This window comes from Dendropsophus ebraccatus, chromosome 8 (genome assembly GCF_027789765.1).
Source record: "Dendropsophus ebraccatus isolate aDenEbr1 chromosome 8, aDenEbr1.pat, whole genome shotgun sequence".
In the NCBI taxonomy this organism is placed as follows: Eukaryota; Metazoa; Chordata; class Amphibia; order Anura; family Hylidae; genus Dendropsophus; species Dendropsophus ebraccatus.
In genome coordinates this window covers 86,628,833-86,655,853 of record NC_091461.1, presented here as the reverse complement: position 1 = coordinate 86,655,853, position 27,021 = coordinate 86,628,833, and the positions used below count along the sequence as shown (strand labels likewise).

The following is a 27,021-nucleotide window of genomic DNA, read 5'->3' as shown; positions in this document are numbered from 1 at the left end:
ACCTGGTATTGTGAACATACCCTAAAATGCTAAAAGATTACAAAGTAAGTTTGAGAGTTGCAGAATGTAAGGGGTAACCAAGGTTTATAAAAATTACAGCTACTTTCCTGCAAAAACAGCACCCCTCCTGTCCTCAGGTTGTGTGTGGTATTACAGTTCATCACCATTCACTCCAATGGAACCAAGCAGAAAAAAACAACACCAAAACTGAGGATAGAAGAGACGCTGTTTCTGGACAGCCACTTAAATCATGGCACACTGACAAGCACTTCTCCAAGGGCAGCTGAAGTACGACTTAGGCTGGGTTCACACTACGTTTCTGCAATCAGATATTTTTTTCATCCGTTTTTGCGGAAAACAGATGCATTTATGTGCATCCCTTTTTCCTTTGACTTCCATTATAAATGGAATGGATCAAAACGGATCCTTTTTTTTTTTTTTTAAACGTACACAAAAACGTAGCCATTTTTTGTGTCTGTTAAAGAAAATGGATCCGTTTTGATCCTTTTTTTTAATTATATATACACTCACCGGCCACTTTATTAGGTACACCATGCTAGTAACAGGTTGGACCCCCTTTTGCATTCAGAACTGCCTCAATTCTTCGTGGCATAGATTCAACAAGGTGCTGGAAGCATTCCTCAGAGATTTTGGTCCATATTGACATGATGGCATCACACAGTTGCCGCAGATTTGTCGGCTGCATATCCATGATGCCAATCTCCCGTTCCACCACATCCCAAAGATGCTCTATTGGATTGAGATCTGGTGACTGTGGAGGCCATTTGAGTACAGTGAACTCATTGTCATGTTCAAGCAGAAATCGAGACTCATCAGACCAGGCAATGTTTTTCCAATCTTCTACTGTCCAATTTCGATGAGCTTGTGCAAATTGTAGCCTCAGTTTCCTGTTCTTAGCTGAAAGGAGTGGCACCCGGTGTGGTCTTCTGCTGCTGTAGCCCATCTGCCTCAAAGTTGGACGTACTGTGCGTTCAGAGATGCTCTTCTGCCTACCTTGGTTGTAACGGTTGGCTATTTGAGTCACTGTTGCCTTTCTATCAGCTCGAACCAGTCTGCCCATTCTCCTCTGACCTCTGGCATCAACAAGGCATTTCCGCCCACAGAACTGCCGCTCACTGGATGTTTTTTCTTTTTCGGACCATTCTCTGTAAACCCTAGAGATGGTTGTGCGTGAAAATCCCAGTAGACAGCAGTTTCTGAAATACTTAGACCAGCCCCTCTGGCACCAACAACCATGCCACGTTCAAAGGCCCTCAAATCACCTTTCTTCCCCATACTGATGCTCGGTTTGAACTGCAGGAGATTGTCTTGACCATGTCTACATGCCTAAATGCACTGAGTTGCCGTCATGTGATTGGCTGATTAGAAATTAAGTGGTAACGTGCAGTTGGACAGGTGTACCTAATAAAGTGGCCGGTTAGTGTATGTATATAATGGAAGTCAATAGAAAAACGGATCAAAACAGATGTACACAAATGCATCCTTTTTTTTTGGATGGAAATGGATGGAAAATGGATGGAAAAAAAAAGTGTAGCGTGAACCCAGCCTTAGTCTTCCGGCAAGACTCAGGAAAGGGTTCCTAAAGGGAACCCCTCTATGGTATCTTTATGTCCTAATAGAAGGGGCTGGTACAACCTATTTAGGTTTTATTTGCAGAAAAACTGTTCTAAGCGAAACATTACTGTGAGGCTCATGTGCACTGCTAGTCATACAAAGTACATAGCTCTCCCCAGAAATGTACAGGTGTATCCCTGCATCAATTACAATCTGGAAGCATTATAAAAGAGAGGAGTGTATGTAACCATCCATAAAGACACATGAAGACTGTAAGTGAGCTATGTTTACCAGCCCATTGAACAAACCAATCACACAAAACACAGGGCTGCAACAGCTGTCTCTCTTGCCTTAGGGACGCAGGGCACTTTACAAAGCAGACAGCTTGCTGCTGGCGTGTGATTAGCAATGTGTGCATTGTTGGATGGAGAAGGAAGCATGTCTCGTGTCTGTAGCACTGTTGAGAAGATACAGAGGGCAATGATACTGCATCCTCTAGTGTTGCTGCATATGCTTGTTCCTTGTAAAGCATAAAGATACACCGTGTACAGATTATGTATTTAAATCTATGTACATAATAAATCTATGTACAGATTATGGATTTAACTGCATGAAAATCACAAACGTTGATGAGTCATCTGGATTCTAAACCAACATTTAAAACATACAAACACAAAAGCTAATGAGGCAATAAAGCCACAATATATAAATAAAGATAAATAATGGTGTATAGTAATAAATGGCAAACAGTATTTACATTGTAACCATCCCAAATGGCTACCGTGCAATACTGCAATATGTACATTATGGCCACATTGAGAAATCATTTCATTTAGAAGGGAAAAGCAGCAAATGCGTATCGCACAATGCCTTGACGTAAAATGGCAGCTCGGAAATTGCATCTGTCACCATTATCAAATTACAAGAGGCACGCTATGAACCTACTGCAGGGAAGAAAAAAAAAAGGACAATCCTCATCTTTGCTTAGGGGATTATGTGGATGTGAGTGTGTGATTAGAGGCGTGGGAAAGCGGAGATAGATACGCCGTACCCAACCTCCAATTACAGTCAATCATGAAGGGGGTGGGGAGTCATGTTAACAGGAGAATGACTATTTCTGAAATAATTACAGCATTAGAAGCCTCTCCTCTCACCCCGAAGCGCTGCAAAGGTTTACAGCACATCTCTGCTGGCACTCAAGGGGTGTACAAAGAACGGAGCCTTAGCTTCTTGATATGCTTGCCGTGTCATTAATAGCGCTCAAATCTTGGTTCCTTAGCAACAGACTTCCACCAAATATTTTGGCACTGTTTCAGGGATCCCCCCCCCCCCCCCAAACACTTTTCATCACTCTTTTGTGCAGCATAGCAGGACTCCCACATTTGACACAGAAGAAACACCTCTAATTGTTACTGGACGGTGGGTGAAGAGGAGGCATGATGGACATCTGTATTAATAGCATTAAATGGCAAACTTAATAAAGGAAAGTATTTAGAATTTTATAATTATAATTATATATATATATATATATATATATATATATATATATATATATATATAGTTTAATCCTCTATCTTCTTAACGTCGCTTATTACAGATTCTCTAGGAATATGATGAATGATCAGATCGATCTCATTGCTCATTCTCATAGATCATAGATCATAGAAAAACAAACTGCCTACATCTCCGCAAACCCCTAACATGCGCTCTATCTATGGGAGTGAATACTGACAATAAGGGCACTGGATTATCCTGTGCCAAACATCTTAATAAATTTAGCTTTCATTGGTCTTGCCCTAGCTACCAGCACATGTAGATGTCTGGTGAATTTTTGTCTGGTGCCAGTTTTTTTATGTAAAATTATAGTAAATCCAACCAGGCTGCTGGCGTCCCTGTCCTTCATGCCGTGTCTTACCTAATTTTCCCGAAAGTGGCCTTGCAGAAGCCACAATTTTTTAGCACAAAATTATATTTACACAAATGTCTGCAACTTGTGTGTCCAAAAACAAAAAAAATAACCAACACACTGGTCAACCCCTATGAAGTTTTTACTTATTCCTGCCCCTCATGACCAGTCAGTCATCTCCCACCTCTGGCAGCTGTAAATATTGTTCCTAGAAAGTTTGATACTCACCTCACCCAGTTGCAGGACTCCAGCACCTCAGCCAGCCGTGGCATGTTTCCAGGAAATGGGTGTTTTGATAATGGCTGGTGGGCGATTTAAAAAGGTAATAAGTCTCTAATGCTTTGTCAGTCAATTTATTTTTATCCTTTCTGCTTATCCTGAGACTTCCTAACTATACTCACTTGTCAGAGGAGGAGTCGATAATCTAAACATTGTCTTTCAGCATTTTATAAAAATTGGCCACCGACCACGCATCACTTTGTGTAATAGGAGGTGTGCCGTCAGCGGCTGACTTAAGTATATAGACAATAACAACATTATATAGTTAACTTTTCAGGCTCCTGCGATGCCCTCCTGCCTGTTTCCTGCTGACTGAAGCCACCCCTTAAGCTTCTACACTGAAACACAGCTCAGTCAATCACTGATCGCAGCAATGTCCTGTCTCAGTCAGTGATTGGCTGAGCCACCTGTCACTTCAGATTGCAGCTCCGGTCAGTGGGAAACAGGCAGGAGGACAATGTGGAGTGTGAACAGGTAAGGATAAAACTTTATTTCTTTACAAAGCAGGGGCTGCACGCACATTCTTAATGTCCGTGCAGCCCCTGCCTTATATAGAAAATAATAATCAAGCTGTAAAATGGGCTCTGTAAGATCAGCGCTTTCTTACCCGGGGTATCAGGTTGTCTAATACGGCCTAAGTTAGGAGAGAAATGTCTAAACATTACTGGGCTTTTGCAGCCCAGGGGTTGCCCTGTGACCTTTTCTCCTAATTTGCAAAACACTTTAAAAAGCCTATATCTTAGTGCTGAAGCAACAGACTAAAATAATTGAGCTATATCTCCTGATTCAGAGTAAACTTAATTGTACACCGCCTTATTTTAGTCAGCAGAAGGCTGTTGACAGGTCCACTTTAGGGACTAGATCTGTGACGCCCACTGTTGCAAGAAATGAAAACCACAAGCCTAAGCTGTCAGCCCTCTGATATTAAATGTCACTCAAACTCTATTACCAGTCAATTATGCAGGTGCTTTAGCAAAAAACGACGGGATGAAACAGAAATGGCTGTAATTCATTGGTCTCCCGATTGTATTTGGCAAATGGCTATATTTTCAACTTAGCGAGAAATAAATTATAAAATGATGTGCTACAAGGCAGCCATTGCTTGTGAACTTTCCAAATGGCTTGTAGAGGTGGGTCCCAAGCAAGACACCCCATTGGTGACAACCACTAGGTCTACGACAATGATCTTTTTATTAGGCCATCAACTTTATTCACAAACTGAATATAGTTCTTAATATAATAATACTTACTGCTATATAGTAAACTTTTGCCTTCTCCACCAGCTGCCAGTTCTCCTTCAAATCAAGATGCTTTGTTTTATCATAGCAGTTAGCCGCCGCCAAGTTTGCTACCAGGGACCTGGAAATAAAGGCCAAGTAAGATTGTAGAATTATTCTGCTGTATAGAAGGAACCGTCCAACAGTGGTCAGTCAGAAAAAAAAACACAAGCTAATGTTGCTAAGGTCTTCTGAGCATCACTATCTTTTTTTTTAGTTTTAGAACTTTCCTCCCAAAGTTGAAACCCACAGTCTTTACTGTCTGCATTTCCTACTGTTGCTTAAAGGGAAACTATCAGCAGGTTACTGTTCTTACCTTCATCCTCTACGCCATTTCTGTTATATTAGCAGTTTAGTCCCTGTGCTCATGAGATGATTTGGTACATTGAGGGTGGGACTACTGCCCCCCCAGTGCACAGATCCGCACTCTGGATGGCACACTCTGCCGATATTCATTAGAGTTGTCCGGCTGGCCTGGGTGGATTGGTGCACTGGGGGTGGTAGTCCTGCCCCCAGTGCACCAAAAGTCTTATTAGCATAGAGGATAAAAGGGCAGAGGATGAAGGTAATATGTGCGCTGTAGGGACATTTCAGCAGGATACATGCTTCTAACCTACTGACAGTTTCCCTTTAAGGGGGGAGGGATAATTTCAGACAGGGGGTGGGGAACATAAAAAAAAACAACGTATATTTATCTTTCCCTGTGCCCACGCAGTGCCGCATCCTGCTCCTGAACCGCTGCTGAAATTTTTCATATCTCCCCTCCTGCAATGTCACAACCTGGCTGACTGATTCCCTGCCCAGCCAGTCAGTGACTGGAGTGGGACACAGAGTTATATCCCACCCTTTCATGACATTCTAGCCAAGTTGCTGATGCAGCACTGTGTGGGCACGAGGTCGGGTAAGCATACTTTATTATGTTTCCCCCACCCTCTGCAGACACTGTAATCTACATTTTTCATCAGACTTTTCTTTTAAGCATCAATCACAACAGGATATGAAATGAATCACCCTTTATGCAGAATCACTTATACATTACAAATATTTATTAGTATCCCAGTGAGTTTATGGAATAATGCCATTTGCAATTTCAGAAAAAACTACAGCTACACCAGACATAGCAACTAAATAGAATAGTCCATGCCTAGCTTTGGCTTCAATGATCTGTCAGATAAATCGGTGTGTTTAATAGGGCCCTAAGCCTTTGCCGATTTTTAATTAACTTCTGTTCCCACAGCACAAGGCAAAGCTCAGTAAATGCCATCCATAGTCCTGTACTGTACTGTACTATGGATTGCATGATTCTTGACATTGCCCAAAGAATTGACATGTCAATTCTTTTGGCGGAGAGCAGAGGCGCACGAGACATTACATTGAAACAGTGGGCCAGGTTGAATTTCAAGCAGGCTACGCTTTAAATTGCACCACTTTTATTCAGTGTGAATGTACCCTCTGGGATAAAGTCCTGTCTGTACTACTGGAAAACAGGGGCTCCATGCCAGCAATGAGTTTTTAAAAAAAATTTAATTATAGGAACATTTATCATAAAAAAAAAAAATATTCTCTATACTAACCAATAAATTAAAACATAAATCTGTAGAATGAAGGGATAGTATAAGAGCACTAGCTGACCTGTTGTCGCCTGTGATGCATGCTGCACAGGTGCCTGTTGGTTGCTCACTCTGCTCATAGTAGTGGGCATCAACGTGTACCTCTTCAGTTTTCTTTTTCAAGATTTCTCCAAACTTGTCTTTGCCAATGCATCCAAAAAACGTGGCCACCTTATATGGTTTCTGAATCATCCACTGCAACATAAAAGGGGAAATGTTCATGTTTACTGAAAAACATATAAAAGTTTACACAACATGATCAAAATAGAATACATGGCAAAAACTAAAAAAAAAACAAAAACAGGCTTTATTAATGTCAGATATTATTAAATTAATTATTTCTTACTCGACTTATAGTAATCAAAAGAAAATAAACACAATACTTTTTATATGAATGCAGCTGAGCTAGAATGAAAGAAATAGCACTGGAGGAATACTGGTGGGTGACGTAGTATTATGGGGATGGGGGGGGATGTGTTCTTAATAAATATGCACATGATTTTCATTTAGGAGCTAGTCAGCCGTATGTATAGTTCAACTTTCTTTTCTTTTTGTTAGTTGGGTCATGTAGGCTCACAGTGACCCCCCCCTGGAAAATGCATGGGTCTCTATGTTTCCTTATAGGGTTCACCATCTGAACCAGAATTTCCTATATGATTAAGCTACATACAGTGTTTTACACAAGCTCTGCACGGAAGGTGAAGGAAGACAAATTCAGATTAGAGTTACTTATGACAATTGTACAGCTCCTGTCACACAGGTACAGCTGAGGACATGACAGATCAGCCTCCTTGGTGCAGTTTGCAATCAAAAGTCAAGATGGTGACTAATCAGAGGTCACATGACCCAGATGCAGTAATGAGATGTATGGACGCAGCAGAGCTGTGATAAAACAAATAACACAGCAGAAATAGTAGCAGCAAGTGCTGATTATATGGTCAAAAATAAAAAATAAAAATAAAAAAGCAAGCGTGCTTAAAGGGGAACCAGTCAGCACAATTCTGCTGATTGGGCTCCCAAAATGGCTGCACAGACCTCACAGCCTGGTCTGTTATGTTGTCGGAAGTTCCGGGCTCTGTAGGCTTCATGTTGGGTAAAATACTTTTTATCCCGCGTGCGAAGCAGGGGGAGAGCCCTGAACTAGTCATCTGAGCTGTAAGCAGTCACAGCTCTCTGTTCTCTCAGCACACTTTCGGGGTGACTAACAGGCAAGGAGGCCCGTTAGCCTCAGAGGCATGTGACAAGACGGCCTTATAATGAAAGTCTATGGGGAATGTCTTTTCTCATTAACAGAGTGGGGAGCAGACCGTAAGGTCCTGTCCCTACCCATTTTATTGGGCGGTCAGGGCCTGACTACCCACACCCTAACAGATAAAAACCTTTTAGACGTCAGAAGCACTTTTTGGTGATGGATAACGCTTTATAAAAACATTCACATCTGAAGGATTTATCCCTATCCTTAAATTCAGAGAATCGGGACAAAATTGTCCACAGAAGGAATAGGGTGCCCTGCGCATGTACGGCCAGCATTCTGTTTATTGTATATGGGGCTGCTGAATGCTAAGTGCAGCAATATTTGTTGGCCCCATAGAGAATAAATGGAGCACTGGCCAATGCACCCACAGTGTGTTCCATTCATTCTGGGGACAATGTTTTGGACAGGAGATGACTTCATTAGATGGAAACACCCCTTTAAGTACAACTGTGTTTAGAATTTGGTGTCATTTAAAATCAAGAGTCTTCAAGGTATAACCACTTCATTATCTGTATGGAGACCAGTAGAAAGATAAACGCGAATTGCCCATACTCTATTGGCGCACCATTCAGCTATGCACCCCTGCTCCTGTGCTAATCTATGTATTTTGCTTCAATTTATCCAACATTACACAGGGGAGGAAAAGGCTATGAGCTTTTTATGATGAGAAGGCTTTGCTTAGCATGCAAAAGGGAAGGAAAGAATTAAATATCGTAGAGAGACTCAGCTGACTGCTGATGAAACAATAGTCAGGGATAGTGCGGAGAATAATGAGGACGGGGCTGGAGGAGATACTTTAAAGCCAGCCTGGTTCTCATTACAGCCCATAAGCTTATCCTCTCAATCTTCTAGGCAAATTAAAAGCTACACCAATTTGCTGCCACGCTGAACAAGAGGGGGTAGCGGCGCACTTTTAATTGTTTTGCGCGCAACATTAAAATAAAAAAAGGAAAGAAAAAACTCCATCACTAATAGGTGTTGTACTGGGTCACAGGGAGTTCAACGGCTCAATTACATCTAAACTCTGCATAATGAATACAGGGTACAAGGCACCCACAATAAGACTTTTCCATGGAAATTCAAAGACTTATTGAAAAAATTGTGTGTCAGACAAAATTATACACACAATCATACGTCATATACATAAGACATATGTATAACACGGATTACTATATAAACTATATATACTGATAAAAAAAAACTGGATTGTAAGGGTATAAAAAAAAGTACAAGGTATAATAAAATAGATACAATATTTGGAGAGGGCACTGTAGTTAAAGGGAATGTACCATCAAGCCTGGGCTGAAGCACTGGAGGCGGGCTGACCCATCCCCAGTGGGAGGAAACCCCACCCCTCTATGATACGTCTCCATTGATTCTAATTGAGCTGTGTCATATAGGGGCAGGGTCTTTGCACTGGGGGTGGGGTCAGCCCGCCTCCAGTGCTTCAGCCCAGGCCTGATGGTACATTCCCTTTAAGCTCTATAATTATTACATTCAGGGACTGTTACTGAGATAATCAGGGCAACTTATAAAGATAGGAGATACAATGGTGCCAAGCTGCTTCAAAAGGAGTGTATGAGTCCTTAAGAAGGCAAGACCAGGAAAATACAGGAAAATACCGTGTTAACTTGCTAAATCAATAATGATTGCCTTACGGGTGAGTAAAGCTAATACACTACTAAAAAATTCTCTGTGACACAAATGCTTTCTACCAGTCAGTAGACAGGCAGGAACTGTATACCTTATTCAGGTGTGCATGCATCTGCCATGAAAAAAAAAATGGTGTATGCTGGTGTTAAAGTTAACTGCACTATTCCCAAAGTATTCTGGTCAAACATATCCCAGCCCACACTTGGCATAGGCTTAACCACTGAAATCTAAGGAGATGTTGGCATATACATAGTCCAAGTTTCTAAACACAGTGCTTTACTTATCTTGTACTTTTCAATTTCCTGAGATTATATTCTCCACACAGTCAACTTTAAAACGTTGGCGGATTCCCATTATTCAATGCATTTCTGGAGTGAAGAATGAGGTTACAGAGCTAAGCCGTTTGGCCACATAAAAAGTTGAGCTAAACTGCATTATGCATTATATCAGCAGAATTTTTATTTTTCAAAAAATATTCATGTCATATAGGCCCTTCCCAGTACTTTATAGCTGACAGTGTACAGATTGTGTGCCCCAGTAGTCTGTTGCAAGGCAGTGTTTTTAAAACAAATATTTAAATGAGAACTCCAGTAAAAATTAAAAACCCAGTGCTGGCAGGGGGTTGGGGGAACATGATAAAACAGCTATACTTACCCTTCCCTGGATAAGGATGCCTGCTCAGCCAGTTAGTGACTGAGGTGGGAGCTCGCTGCAGTCATTAAAAGGCCGAGTGGGGAGTTCCCACCATGTCGTGGCAGGAGGCCAGGAGAAACAGAAAGCAAGCAGGGGTCCAGAAGCAGTAAGGCGGGGACTGGTAAGTATAGCTGCTTGATTATTTCCCCCCATCCCTCTGCCAGCACTGGGTCTTTCATTTTCGCTGAAGTTCCTTCTTTAATCCAGTCATGTATAAAGCTTTATATTATAAAGCTCTATATAGGCTAAAGATTATTTCTGCCTCCTTGACCACTAGAGGAGCATAGAATAAGGATTTTCTCTTCCATTCTATTTCCTCTTTTGGTGGTTATCAGCATGGAGCTGCTTATCAGGGCTTGGGCATAGAGTGTAATACTATATACTACAAATAACTAGATGTTAAGGATGATAGCAGCTGTCAACAAAGATGTCCCTGAACCACCAGATGTATTTTCTGATATTCTGCCTCCTAGTGGCAAATACTTAGACTTATTAGACATCAACACAATCTTGAGGTTTTATACACCTTCTAGTCTCCCAGTTTTTCTGTGCAGAATTTAGAAAATATAAAATATTGTAGCGTCGCCAATAAGAAATGCACACACACTAATACACAGTTACAACTACAACTTCTTTCAGAGAGGAAAAAAAAACTCGAAACAATGTTGGTCTCTAAGAAAGAATATATAATGCTCATTTCTTTCCCGGCCACACAGCTGTTTCCGTGGTAACCAAAGTGCGTTTTTAGAATGCGCCATGATTTGGTAATAACTGCAGGGTTGGGGTCTTTTTTTATCCTTTTTCTTGTAGATATTTCCTACTATCTTCCTTATGAGATGGTATATACATGCGCTCAGTTGGTGAAATAAAAACGAAGGCCGCAGCAAAACACAAAAACAGTTAACCATCTAAAAAAAACAAATACATTAAGAAATTACCAATATCAAGGAACAGCACCTGTCCATGGATTGTATCTGGCATTGCAGCTCATTTCTACTGATGTGAACAGGGCTTAGATAAAATACTGCACACATCCAACAGATGATCATATTTAACATTTACAATAATATTTACCTAATAGCCATTAAGACCTCATATACATATCCATAAATGCAGACCAGCGATTGCGGACAGCACTACGGATGTGTATCCACAGTTGTCTGCAAAGCAAGGACAACTACATAGATGAATAATGATCATGGGCCCCTAAACACATGTGAACAGGGCCATTCAAATTTATGGTTCTGTAGACAGAACTATGGACGTGTGAATGAGGCCTTACAGGCCCGGAATAAGACAGCCCTGTGTAGAAGAATGTAACTGTTATAACACTGTCCCCCCAGAGTACTAGAATATAAATGCTCTCTACACATAATACAACTACTATGATAATATGGATTTGTACAGGAATACCTATGAATAAGAATTTGCTATTCTGATACTGCTCTGTAGGTACACAAATACAACTATTATCCAACTACCCTATAACAAGAACAATATTACTATAATACTGCCCCAATAGATACAGCCTCCACATGAAGGTTTACGACCTACTGCCTCGTATATTAAACAGAGGCAAGCTCCAGATAATGTCCAACATGGTACCAGTTACAATGCCCTCTAGTCCCATCCACAGTACCCAAAATACAATTCTTCCCATACACTACCTACCTATCCCCACAAAACCCCTGCCCAAGGCTCACATCTCTTCTTCTATAGAAGGCACTTAGCTCTGTGCGCTATGAGGTTAGTAGGTGCTGGCTATATAATTGTAATTTACATACACATCAATGTATAAATTCTATTGATGTGTAATATACAAGCATATGGCTTAGGTGTACAGATCAAATAAATGGTATTTAATTCTTTCTATGGCCAAACTCAGGGACAATACCAATAAAAAGGTTAAACCAATAATGGGCTTGCGTTTGTAGAGAAAATGAAATATATAAAACACTGGTTTTGACAAACTCTGAACATATATGATATTTTGTCAATAACCTTTCCTTATACTTGGTAGTAAAACCATACACGAATCGGTTCAATCTTTTTAGACTGCTGCAAAAACAAGGCCCTTTCTTGTGAACTAAGGCTACAAGTCAGATCACATAAGTATCATTGCCCTATATGACTTTAAGTACTCGTGTACCCATCTGGTGGGCAGCCGTAGAGGCACATGTACCCAGTGTGGGTAATGTCTGCATGGTGGGAAATAGATTTTCTTTCCTTCAAACTCCTAGGCACAGTAAAGTGGCATAGAAGCTAGCTGCAAACGCTAACATGACTAAATTCATAGTTTATAGTCAGCAGCCTATATACAGTGCATAGCTTGGAGGGGGAGAGGAAGGTTACCTGCATACAGTCTCTTTGCTTGGTTTAAAGTTAGATCTCCGATATGCAAGATCCCTTAGTAAGACATGCTAACACCTTAGGCCTCAGTCATTGTGGTTTCTTTTCAGTGAGTGCAGGGATTCTGAATAAATTGGTAGTTTACAGAGTTCCTGCACTGGTGAGTTGTCATTTTCAGCCAGAATAAGAGAGGCTATTCCTCATATACCAATATCAGCTTTGCCACATGAAAACCTGTCTATGAGAAGGGAGCAGGTTTAGACAGGTTGTTTAATCAGCCCAACCCTTCTTCCACTATACTGTAATAGGCAGCAGACATTACTTGTCCCATACATTTTAGTCACTGGTAAACATGAAGGGGGCAGAAACTGATATAACATAGGTAAATGATTGCTTTCTGCTTTTTGTTTCTCATTCATTTATACACTGGTATTTGTCATGAAAATTGCACTTCCAAGCTGATAGAAGTAATATCATTCTGCCAGCTTTCTAAACAAGATTATGTGTCGGCACTTTCTACAAAATTACTGTATTAAAACAAAACAAAAAAAAGAACAATGTGCAGAAAATATAAACCAGTGCCCAATAAACCTAAGAAAATTATACATAATGCCTAAGAGAGGATGCTGTTGGAATGAGCTTACATGCCATATGTCCCACCCTTATGGGCTCACTGAGATGCAAGGAGAAAAGGCCCCCTGCTGCTAACAGTGTATGAAACTGGGGTGTTTGGAGATACTGACCAGATGTTTCAATCTTTGCAAATAGCTTGTTATGTGACGAGAGAGAACACAAGGATAACAAAAAAGAAAAAGGAATAAGCATCATACAAATTTGGAAAAATAAATTAACCCTTAGAATCCAATAAAAATGAATGCAATGAACACAGCTTGTGGAATCTGTAAATTAAACAGAGGAAGGAATCTGATAAATGCCTCAAAAGTATGCGATATATACCTGACGTGTCATCTATGATCAGTTTCAGATCCTTGTTTAGAACTGTGGTGCATGATGAAAGGGTAATTTTGTAAGTGATTTATATATATACCCATTACCTAAGACCCGGGTGTTATTGGTAACGTGTTAGTTTGAGTGTTAATGGCATACATATTGGTGTGATTGATCAGGCACCTTGAGTGCACAATCTTTTGGCACGGGTACCATTGCCTTTTGTTTGATCATATTTCTGGTCCTCCTTTGTGTCTAAGGGTCAATCTAGCATTCATAGAATTCCGTCTGTACACAATGTACATGATGTCGGGAGCTCCAAAGCAGCTTAGAAGTTCATGCTTGTGTACTGACAGAGTCACGGGTGTACAGACGGAAGGACAACCATAGGAACATGGTTCTATCTGCCTATGTACCAGTCCCTAATATAGGGGTTTCATCTGACCAGACCTTTTCCATGGTGTGGTATTAATATAAACTACAATATATACAGAATCAAGTGTTTAATAGAAGGTAATATTCCATTAGTTATTCCTTTGATATAAAATTGTAATTATATTAAAAAACACAATTTTTTTTTTCAGGGCAAAAGTGATTGAATACATGGCCCAGCAATAGCTAATCTGGAGGGTACTATTTGGCAAAGTAGCAGCCACTGGATGTTGGGTTACAGAGGCTAAACGCCCACTAACATGAATGGGTGCTCGGATGGACACCATGGCTCTGCCAAGTAGCAGGTGGTGGCCTACTAAACCTGTGTTCACACATGCAGTTGGGCAATGAAAATGCAATGTGAATGCATATTTTAATTGCAGTAATTGATCATTCCATTGCAGTGCTGCATCATTTCATTGCGTTACTGCATCAAATCAGTTTTGGCCATAAAATACTTTACCACTCTAAGGCTGCATTCACATGTCCCGTATGGTGTCTGTAAAAAAAGGACAACACGGATGTTGAGCGCAAACCCCGGGAAAACAGACCAGGGTTTGCATTCAACATTCTTGTTTCACGGACAAAACACGGGACGTGGGAATGCAGTCTACGTGATAGACTCACGTATCATGCTTCTTGGTCCCCCAGTATGTACTTGTTCCCCCTGTTTACTGCTTAATATATATAAGAACTCATGAATACAGTTGTACTACAGCAGAAGGTGGGGGATATGTGGAGTGTCGGATAACGCCTTCTTTGTTATCCTGCGTTTGCTTTGCACATGTGTATCACATTATATTAAGAAAGTTGGGCACAGATGCATGGTGTGTAAACATGTGGCTCTCCTGTCTGCTGGTAACTAGGAACCAAACATTTGTGGAGCAGACTGGATGAGATGCTTTCTTGCATCTTGAGTGGAGCCTAAAAACTGCATGCACGAGAAAAAAAAAACAAAAAACACAAATGTTAACGTAAGGCATTTTGATAGAACCTACTTAAGATGTTATTGAAGAACGCCATTCTTGGCCACACGCAGCAAGATAAAGGAAAAATTGCTCACTTTTCATTTACTGTGGTAAACAATTAAATACACCAGTAAGTAAGCAAGAAAAAAATGATAAAGGATTAAGAGACGCTAAACCACACACTTTGTGTCTCCATCCCTCCCCGCTAAAACCCCCTCAAATCGGGAGGGAGAACCTTTTGTAATGTCTGAAAAGTAGAACAGTGTGTCCTACTTAACGCAGTGCCCCATCTGCTGAAGATAATTAGACAATTATGTGAGATAGGCTCATTGCCTTAGTCTTTTGTGCTGGGCACAATTTTCTATGTGAAAAGCAGAGTGGGGGGAAAAAATACATTACGCCAGTCACAGATGTAATATCTTAAGAACCTTGGAAGACAGGGAGGGCATATTTGTACCAGTGCATGGTACAGATTGCTAATGTTCTGTGCATTGATAATGGTGTGGGATAAATAATGGACTGAAAAGGAAGCAGTTCACCTGCTGATGTGTCAAGATAAAGTAAACCCCGCTCAGTAGCGTGCCTGCAGGTGCAGCTGTATAATTGAGTTCCTCCACAAGGTGCTTAAAAGAGAGACATTCTTAAGACTATTTGCCAAAGTGTTTCATCTTGCCTTCATCTGTCACATGATTGATGAGTAGGGGATTTGATATTCAAGAATCATTTCTTCAGCAAACAGCTGTCATTATCAAGCTTAGTCGCTGGCAGCCACATGTCCATAAGATTCATAGCGAGAAATCTCAAGGGCACTTGCTCTGTAGTGCTCAGTTTGTGATCAATTCTGAGCCGGGAACTTTTCTATTCTCTAAATCAAAGGCCACCTCCAGCACACCTTACTACAGCCTCTTCACTTTCTGCTGCTCCGTTGAGGACTGTGATTATCAAGTCCTTTTGGGGCTTCTTTAAGATTTTTTTCCCCTTTGTTGTAATTGTGCACAAGCTGAAGACTCCAACAGTAAAGGCCCTATCATATGGGCCAATCAGGAGAAGAAAGCGAGCGCCGACCTGTCGGATCAGTGCTCGCTTGCTTCTCGTACCCCGCGCAGGTAACTGGCAGGGGCGAATAGATTGGGTCAGTGGGACGTGCAAGAAGCTGCAGTAGGGGGTCCCTGGACAATCTTTAGACTGTCTGGGGAGCCCATGAGAGATAGCGTCGGTCTGCTGCCGCTGCTCCAGTTGCGTGGAGCAACGGCCAGCAGACCATTGTTATCGTTGCAGTTTTTTTTTTCAACATGTTGAAAGACAAAGATCAGCTGACATTGAGCATGTCTGCTAATTGTTGCCTTTTAACGCTAGCTATTACACCAAGTGAATAACAGCAGCTAAATCGGGCAAATACGTCCGATAATCACTTGGTGTAATAGGGCCTTAACTGACTTAACAGTGAATAACATTAGGGGCCCCATTTCATATAAGCTTATCATTACAAAGCCAATTCTCTTTTAATGATATTTCCTGCATGTGTGACAATAACTGAATAGGGGCAGATGTTTACAGGCTCTATATAAGTGGTTGGTGGACTTCACTCTTATCTTAATGAACCAAAGGGGTTCTGCTCTCTTGGAATTAAGGACTCACCCTTGACACAGCTCAGACTCTTACTATCCCCCTGATCCCTTCTCGTCTTGACTACTGTAACTCCCTACTAATCGGTCTTTCTCTAAACTCTCCCCTGTCCAGTAAATCCTGAACGCAGCAGCCAGGCTCATCTTCCTCTCCAGCCATTATAATGATATCTCTCCCCCCCCCCCCCCCCCCCCCCCCGTGCCAGGCACTGCACTGGTTGCCGACAAAATCAAGAGTTCAGTTCAAACTCCTCACCCTCACTCATAAAGCTCTCCACAACTCTGCCCCTCCATTAATCTCCTCTCTCAATTCCACCTATCATGCTACTTGCGCTCTACGTTCTGCTAATGATCTTACAGTAACATCTTCCATAATCAAAACCTCACACTCACGCCTCCAAGACTTCTCTCGTGCTGCACCAGTTCTATTGGATGCCTTACCCAAAGATATAAGACTCATTTCCAACACTCACAGCTTCAAGCGTGCTCTAAACACTCATTTCTTCAGGACTGCTTGTAGCATTCTCTAAACGTGTCCCCCTTCTGCCGTCCCCTCACCCCTCTATATCTCAGACAGTACCATGCCCTTTTTTTAAATTTTTTTTTACTTGTACTCAGACATTGGCATGTGACTGGCTCACTCAACACTTACAGGCACTTTCTGATTCTATGTGCAATGGTTGAACCATCGGCAAATAAAGCACTTGTTGCCTGTTGTTTCACCTCAGTCCTTCTCTGTAAGCTCTTGTAAGCAGGTCTCTCACTTCGTATCACAGTGATTTTCAACCAGTGTGCCGCGTCACATGGTCGGGTGTGCCGTGGGGAAAGTTCCCCAAACTATGGTGCCCCTGTGAAACAGGAGAAAACAATGGGGGAGAGAAACCTGGGGATGGGGGAGAAGCAGGGGGGAGAGAAGTTTGGTGGAGAGAAGCACAGGAGAGAAGCAGGGGGGAGAAGTATGGTGGAGAGAAGCACAGGAGAGAAGCACGGGGGAGAGAAGCAGGGGGGAGAAGTATGGTGGAGAGAAGCACAGGAGAGAAGCACAGGGGGGAGAAGAAAACAGGCCCAGGTTTCACACTGAGTTAGTATAAATACATTTAGAATGTATATTATTAACTATATGTATAAAAAGTGTGCCACGGCTCAAAAAAGGTTGAAAATCACTGCCGTATCATTTATTTCAATTATTATTATTATATTATAAACGGGCTCTAGTCTGAAAATGCATGAAGGAACGGGCAAAGGTTTAGATGCCTACATTTATTTGCTAAAACGTTACAGCATTTTCTGTGTAAAGTAATAAGTAATAATAAATCTGCCATAAAGATGCCAGGCATGCCCCTTCAAAAATGGACCCTGGCCACTTCTACTGCATCTTTCCAAAAGCAGTGAAAGTGCTTCAGTGAATTATAAATTCCCCCCTTCCCCATAGAATACCGCCACTATTACCTCACCCGGTTTATACCTTACTTGTATTACTCAGTGCTTACTCTGGTTTTCTTTATGATTTCCAAGTGCCAAGTTTGTGCAAAAGAGTCAATTTGTTTGTTTTATAGTTTACACAGCTGTCTCAACCTCCTAGAACTCAGGAAACAAATGAATCATAAATGGAGCTGCGCTCCAAACATCTTAACATGGATTGTATTACATTAAGGGGAGAGGAGGGGGTGCTAGGGGACAAAACATTTTCACATGTATAACAGAACTAAAAAGGTTGTCCATGTGTCACAATTTTAGTTGCAGAATCTGTACTGAACTTCCCCGAGTACAGTACAGTGCTAGTGAATGGACTTTTTAACATACATCATTTTTGTGCAAAAATGTTGTTAACGTGGCACACACATTAAATGGAATCTGTCAGCACCTGGGACCTACCTAAGGTGCTGACAGTGTGCTGTAGCTGGCAGTCCCCTAGTGAACATGTACAACCCTACTGTAATGAAGTGTCAAAGAGGAGTTGTTTGTGCCACACCTAACCACTCCTTTCTCCTCCCTCCTCTTCATGAATAATCAATGCTGCCTGGCCTCCTGCTTGCTGAGCTGTTAGCCAGTATCTCTGATTGCAGATCAGTTCTCTGTAGGCAGTTTATGTCTGAAAGAAACACTCAGCTCTAGTACAATCTTTGAGTAATGGTACTTTTACACGGAGCAATAATTCGCTCGATCGCACGATTAACGATTTAGAATGAACAATGTTTTTTTCATAACGATCAGCGTTTACACGGAACGATACATCGTACGGAAAAATTTTTTGCGATCGCTTAAGCCTATCTCATACATAGGTGAAATCGTTGAAAAACTGTTTACATGGAACGATCTGCGAACGATCAGCGACGATTTGAGAAGTTGTTGAAAGCTGAAAATGAACAATTTCTCGCTCGTCGCTTGATCATTCACTGCATTTACACGTACGATTATCGTTCGAATTCGACAGTTATCGTGCAAATTCGAACGATAAATCGTTCCGTATAAAACCACCATTAGAATGTGTTGGAGCTGTGGTCTAGGGGTAACTCTAGACCACAGCGCTATATTTTTTATATATTATATATTTATTTATTTATTTCTCTCTGGTTAAGTGAACCTTGAGCGGTGATTGATTTCTGTTGGAAAAAACTGATAACATGAATTTCAGGCAGCTTGATAAATCTGGGTCATTGCCTACAGGAAGATCCAAAGAAAACCACAAAAACTGCTCATTGGCTAAAACAAGTCTTGTGATTACCATGTCTGCCACTCACTGTAGAAGGGCAATGCAATTGGCAAAAGCAGAGGACAGTCAATAAAAACCATATACAGTGATAATACAATTAGTAAGGGCCAGGTGGTGTTTTGGCACTACGCTTTTACTAGTTGCATCTCCAGTGTAGGCAGAGGACATTTAACAGTATTTCGTATATACAAGTCTGACAATATGGTGAAGAAAAGATTTCCCAGCATCTGCTGGCCTTTTAAGTAAAAATTAAAAAAAAAAAATAGTTGTATAAGATGAGTGTTTAAGGTGAAGAGTAATACAAATCTGGCAAAATTGCAGTTCTTAGAATACCTGATAAAGATTTATTCATATAATAAGAAAAACATTGGCAGTACTGTGTCTATTTGGGCTATAAATCATTATGTTTAAATCACTAACAGTGAATCCCCTTAAGCAGCTGTTAATGCTAAAAGGGAAAAAAAAAAAAAAAGGGAGGAACAAGAAAAATATGAACGCTGTGGAAATATGCAGTTCCATATCAATGTCAGAGGATATAAAAACTAGAACATTGTTACTGCTTTAGGCTATGTTTACACAAAACTGCTGTTATTTCAAAATGACGGCTGTGACTGTAAAAATCACGGCCGTTATATGGACTCAAAATGACGGCGGCCCTAAAAGACGGCCATCAAATGGCCAAAATAAGAAAGTGTGGGAACATAACCTAACATAATTTCATCTCCACAGCATGGCCATTTTCAGGATGTAGCCATCTTATGATAAAGATAAAAGAAACAATATAACGGCATACTACATAGACCAGGTTGTCTTTCTGACGATAGTCTATGTTACAAGGGTTCCTTAATAAAACAGATCAGAGTCCCCCTCATGGAACTTCCTGCACCCAGATATACAGTAATCTGTTGGAAACCAGTAGTAAAGGTTCACTAGTCATGTAGGGCCATCCCAGGAGAAATTCATAGATCCTATTTAAAGCAACAGGTACGCTGTATGGTGCTGGACAGGACAGGTCCTCCAGAGCTAGAGACGCTCTTGTGCTGCTCTCCATGACTTCCAAGAGATTAGAACTGCTGTACTGTATGACAGAACTGTGAGAACAGCCTCACAATTTGGTATAGATTTATTACATTTTTTTAACTTGACCTTTTCTAAATGCAGAATTAAAAGGGGTTGTTCACCACTTTTTTTTTTCTTTCAAATTAACTGGTGCCATAAAGTGCCAGAGATTTGTAATTCACTTCTATTAAAAACTCTTAAGTCTTCCAGTACTTATCAGCTGCTGTGTGTCCTGCAGGAAGTGGTGTTTTCTTTTCTGTCTGACACAGTGCTCTCAGTTGCCTCCTCTGTCCATGTCAGGAACTGTCCAGAGCAGCAGCAAATCCCCATAGAAAACCTCTCCTGCTCTCCAGACTGGAAATAATACAACTTCCTTCTGGGCATACAGCAGCTGATAAGTACTGGAAGGCTTGAGATTTTTTTAATAGAAGTAAATTAAAAATCTCTGGCACTTTATGGCAGCAGTTGATTTGAAAGAAAAAAATTTTTGGTGTACAACCCCTTTAAGTGGCTCGAGGCGTAGGTATATAGGCGGGCACACAAAAGCTAGTGGAGGCAAGGTCTTCTGGAAACAACGTTGCCACACCCAGCATATATTACTATAGAAGGGTATGCTCACATATGCATATTGCACCAACATGTAAATATTTTTTACAGGTCAAAGATCCAGTGCATTAAAATGTATCCCTAATTGATAGGGATATATCTTTAGGTCACTAGCACACTTGGATATACCTTTCTCTCTGGTATGAGGTCTGCTAAACAAGTCCTAGGCTATGACTAAATAGCCACCAGTTACCAGCATGGCCATGCAAAAAATGTACCTGTTCTAACCAGGGCTGTGGAGTCGCAGCTAGTTTTGGCTGGAGTCAAGAGTCAGAGTTGGAAAAAATGTAGACTCCAGCTTTAGAAAAAATCTTAAAAAAAAATTAGAATTGAGTTTTGATATGAATTTTATAAGTTCTCATCAATATATTTTATGAGCAACAATTTAATAGGACACTGGCCCTATTAGATAAGGGTGGTCAGGGAAAGGTTGTTGGTCACTATTTGTCAGTTTGTTTCTGGAAGAGTCCATTGTGTGGGGGGAGATCTGTGCTGTTCTCTTCCTTGATGCTGGATGACTGTATATGAGCAGCAGTGTAATATGAAGATACCCTGTGTAATATAGAGGAGGAGAAGACATAAGTAGTGTAGCAGTAACCTCTGTTCTCAATGTGGTGTTTTCTCTCTGGGAGAAGATTGTGTTTTTCTTCAGTGTTCTATGGCTGCAGGTGTGTGTGTGTGTGTGTGTGTGTGTGTGTCCTATGGCTGCAGCAGGCTGTGTGTGTATGCTATGGCTGCAGCAGGCTGTTTGTATGAGTGCATGTGCTATGGCTGCAGCAGACTGTGTGTGTATGCTATAGCTGCAGATGGCTGTGTGTGCGTGTGCTATGGCTGCAGCAGGCTGTGTGGGTATGTACGCTATGGCTGTAGCAGGCTGTGAGTGTTTGCTATGGCCGCAGCAGGCTGTGTGTGTATGTATGTGTGTATGCTATGGCTGCAACAGGCTGTGTGAGTATGTGCTATGGTGTGCCCCCACAGTGACCCCTATATAACATTATCTGAGACCCCTCTATATCACAGGTATCTGGCATTGTTAGCAGTGTTTCTTTGTGTATAGTGAATATTTAGTTAGAAACATAGAATACTGTCAGCAGGAAAAGACCATCTGCTCCATCTAGTCTAGTTCTAAGTTGTTCAGGACATGGAGGCTGGAGACTGGCTGCATCCACTGCACATACAGAAGAATCTGCTTTATATCTTTCCTTATTCACTCAGAAGTTGCCCCAGGATCATGTAGGATAATAGGGAGAAGCTGCTGAGCCAGTATGATAAATAACTCCCCTGGTATCTGAGAGGCCATTCATGAAGAAGCAGGAGTTAGGAGTCAGAGTCGGACCAGATAAAATTCAGGAGTCAGAGTTGCGGCTTACCAACTCCACAGCCCTGGTTCTAACATTGACCTTACATCCTGTGGTTAACAGTGAGAAATACTCTGCAATAAAATCTGCAATACAGATAGGTCTTTGTTCTAATAATGTAGCATCTATGAAAGCTATAAGATCAATTTAACAGGGAAAGAGAGAATGTTATCAATACACACAGATACATCATCAGCCAGACATTAGCTGTCTATATGTGGACCGTGCACTACAGAGAGTACCACAATGGGGGATGAGAGCTGTATGCCAAGTCAGTTTGCATTAGGTTTATATCCAGCAAGGCTTCCTCCGGATTCCACTTGCCAGTTTTCATTCGGCTCTGTGCACACGCTGTACTCTTGGTATGAAAGAACTAATAATTATTTTGATGGCGCATATGTAATGGCAGCAGGTTAATTATGCTGATCATTTTGACGCCTATTTATGCAGCTTAATCTGTCAATCGAGATAAAGAACGCTGCTGGTAAAAACATCGATGCTTGTTGGCAATTATTCCTGTCTTTTATATTGCAAACACCACTAAGTTTAATAAAGAATAAATCCACTTATTGCAAGGAAAATAAACAGACCAGGATCTCAATACCTGGGAATAGATTTACCCATGTAACAAAAAGTCATCTATATTTCAATAAAAATACATAAACCTCCCAGTTTTCACTTTGGTGATTATGATCCTCATTATAAGCCTCATGATAGGCTGACCCTTCCTGTTCTGTAGAGATCTCTTCTCAGCAGTCAACTCATTACCATCACAGGCAGGATTACCATGTAATGCAACAGCGCTATTATACAGGTAAAGGCAGAAAATCATCACAACCTACGTCCAGTAGGGCCCCCTCTTAACGTGGCGTTGTCAGGAATAAAAATGCTATTGCAGGTGTGCACTAACCTTTGTAGTTGTGCAAGGATAGGCACGATTCATTGAAATGCCCAGAATGTAACAATTGTATTTAATGCCTGCTAATAAGGGCATAAAAATTGTAAAAAAAATTAAAATAAAACTATAATAATTGGGTACTGTTCTGTACGAACACACAGAAATGAAAAGAAAAAAAAAAACATCTAGATGTAGTGAGTGCCATTCATAGTTGGCATGCTTCAACTTCTACAAAGTGTGTTATGCTATCAGTATGACCCAGGAATAAATGTTATAAACATTCAAATGGCTTTTGGCAGAAAAAAAGGTCTCCCCCCCCCCCCCCCCCCCCGTCCTGTATTAAATTATTTAATTTTTTTGGAACAGACCAATATATGTTAGCCTGATGGTGGCCAAAAAAAAGACTCCTGGCCTCTGGTACATGAATATAACCTTATAGTCACATTTAGCTTTTACCTGTGGAGTATTTCTAAAGCCTCTATTACACAGAGCGATAAGAAGGGAGCAAGCGAGCACTGACCTGTCAGCTCAGCGCTCGCTTGTTCCCCGTTTGCTGTCAGCGTTATTATACGTTGAAAAATGATGATCTTTGTCTTCTATTACAAGTAGTGATTATTGGCCGTAACGGCCGATAATTGCTTTGTGTAATAGGGCCTTTACGTGTATGCTAAATGCAGATTTAAGAAACGCAATATAAACAATTACAATCCTGACCATGAAACTTCTGAGGTGTTCATAGCCAATTACAGTACCGTAGCAGTTTTACAGGAGGGATGAGACACCATCTATAAAAGCCCATCAACGCACCGTGACCTGATGGTGGGGTGCAACTGGGTTGCCTGACATTGGCCAACAAGGATCAAGTTGGGACTGTAAAGCTTGCATTCAAGTTGAAAAGCCAAACTGTCAAGAATGTTTAAGAACATAATTTCATAAATGCATTTCAGTAGAAAATATTGAATAAGTGAATGTCCAACTGCTGGGGCCCCCAGAGATCTTAAGAAGGAGAACTCCAAACTCCCCACCATCCGCTCCATTTATTTTTCTTCAGAGACAGGGTATATGCACACTGAGCAATTATCGCGGAATTCTGCAGCAAAAAGTATGAGGAATTCTGCCCGTTTATATGCAACATTGCTCCTTTCCATAGAGCAAAATGGGATTTTAGTCTGTCCGTGCACACAGCGGAAATTTCTGTGCGGAATTCACATTCCGCCCAAAGAATTGACATGTGAATTGTTTGGGCGGATGGCGGAATTCAATAAAACTCTATGGGAGTTCATTTTTTTCGCACGGAATTTTTCCGCAACAATTCAGTGAGCACTATAAAATGCGCAGAATACATCAGCGGAAATTCAGGGACAATTGCACATACCCTCACAGAGAATACCCAACACAGTGCAGCTATTTTAGCTCCCTTAGAGAATGAATGGAGCGATGGTGCATGTGACTGACACGCTGTTCCATTCTAAGGGTGGGTTCACACTATGGAATTCTCGCACATAAACTCAGCGGAATTCCGCCGCACACCATTTTATGGGCTGGCTTTTTTTCGCATTCTTTCGGCGGAATGCGGAATCAGTCTGTGCATAGAATGGTGTCTATGGCACGGGCGGAGAGGCACGCGGCCATGAGCACGTACAGCTGACGGAATTCCGCTGAATTTATCCGCAATAATTTCTCAGTGTGAACGCACCCTTACAGATACTGGATCCCCATTCTTGAGGAATTGGGGGTGGGGGGTGGGGAACCCAGTGGTCAGATCGCCCACGATCAGCTAGCTAATCTCCTATGCTGTAGAGAGGGAATAACTGTCAGATGGGAATACCCCTCTCAGGGTACTATTACACAGAACGATATTGACCGATTATCGCTCCATGTAATAAATACAACAATCAGCCAATGACAACGATCATCAGCTGATCGTTGATATAGGTTCTGACCTATTATCGAAATAGCGGTACGCGGCCAGCGACTAACGATATACATTAACTATCCACGTTCCAGGGCTGCTCCTGACGTGTTCTCCCCGGGTCCCGCTCTCTTTGGCTTCAGAGCGGCCTGTCAGCTGACAGGCTGCCCGGCCAATCACAGGCCGCGGCGGCCCCGGCCTGTGATTGGCTGAGCGGCCTGTCAGCTGACAGGCCACTCTGAAGCTAGAACGCGCGGGACCTGTGGAGAAGCAGCCCTGGAGCGTGGATAGGTAATGTATGTAGTTTAAACAAGGGCTGCAAGGACATCGGTATCGATGACCTTGCAGCCCTTGTTAAATGATCATCGGGCCGTGTAATAGGCCCAGTAAACGAGCGACGATCTAGCAGACTTGAGGATGGCAAATCAATTCTATTGATCATGATCTTGAATTCCACTCACTATGTGAGGATAAAAACTCTGGGAAACATACTACCGGATAATCTCCACTCAAACTAAATTGCACAGCTTTCATGGAAAAAAAGACATTCAGCAGCTCATTTCATATAATTGATTTATACAATAAATAGCAACTCTATCATGGTATAAGTAGAGTTGGCACAAGTCCCTCACGTAAGCGTATAGAGAGGAAATCCGTATAACTTTATACTGCTTTTTCCCATGACTGCAGACAGCCCCAGCCCTGGCTCAGTGTATCCAGAATGGCAAGGTTCCCAGGTACAAATGCTTTCTAGGAGAACCGATGTGTGAGTGATGAAGTGGGTTGTGGGGAATAAGAGGGGGTGGGATAGACAAAACTAGAGAAGGAGAACTGAAATTCCAGCAGGAATGTAACAAGATAGACATGAAATAAATGGATCGGAATTCCAGACTTTAAAAACCGTACTGTCAGCGCTCCCAGACACGGTGGAGCTGTGACTGCGCTGATTTATGAACAGTGATCGAGTTACATAGATACTGGCACTAAACAAACTACACAAAAAACATTTTATGGTATTAATGCATTTATTAAAGACATCTGAGGGTCTTATACCTTCTACAATCCAAAAATGCAGCACCCTGGAAACAGCAGCTAACAACAAAAACAGGTGTTTAAATCATTCTGAACTCCACCATTTAATTGGGATGTCCCCCAACAACTCTTTTCTTTATAAAGTGTCCTTTGGATGGTGGTCAAACGTCCATGCACCTCTCCCTCCCTAGTTACTAACACAGAGCCTCAAGTCCTAGTTGGAAAGCTGCCCATGCATGCAGCGGCTTCTCATAGAACCTTAAGAGACTGTTGGAAAATGCCCACATTAAAGGGAATCTGTCACCTAGAAAATCATTCCTCTGTGGCTTCAATAAGAGGTTATTAATACTACCATTTAAAGATTCAAGAGACATTCTAAAGAAATATAGTGCCACTGGCTGCAAAATCTATAGCCACTGGAATCACCAGCCTCCCTGTCCCTCCAGCTATGACCAACAGGCAGGGCATACAATAGAACAGCGAAGCAGACAGTGATGGTGGCATGCTTACTGTGTGTACGCCACTGAGGAATTAAGGCTCCTATACACTTAAAGGAGAAAAGTTTTATTAAAGTATTGCATTGCCCCCCCAAAAATATACAAATAACCAATATTCACTTACAGGAAAATGCTTATAAAGTGCTTTTTTTCCCCTGCACTTACTACTGCATCAAGGCTTCACTTCCTGGATAAAATGGTGATGTCACGACCCGACTCCCAGAGCTGTGCGGGCTGTGGCTGCTGGAGAGGATGATTGCAGATGGACAGTAAGGGACAGTGAGAGACACACGGCACTGAGCATCCCCCTGCCATCATCCTCTCCAGCAGCCACAGCCGCACAGCTCTGGGAGTCGGGTCGTGACATCACCATTTT

General features: G+C 41.6%; 1 protein-coding gene across 2 annotated transcripts in view; it reads right to left on the bottom strand.

Annotated features, from left to right (window-relative positions):
• Positions 1-27,021, bottom strand: part of ADK (adenosine kinase) — a 138,635-nt gene that overhangs the window by 35,571 nt on the left and 76,043 nt on the right. For both annotated transcript variants that reach the window (XM_069980842.1, XM_069980843.1), the window contains exons 5-6: positions 6,670-6,842; positions 5,011-5,119 (exon numbers count right to left, since the gene is read on the bottom strand). In XM_069980842.1, coding sequence (XP_069836943.1) covers positions 5,011-5,119; positions 6,670-6,842 — 282 coding nt within the window. The remainder of the gene's footprint in view (positions 1-5,010; positions 5,120-6,669; positions 6,843-27,021) is intronic.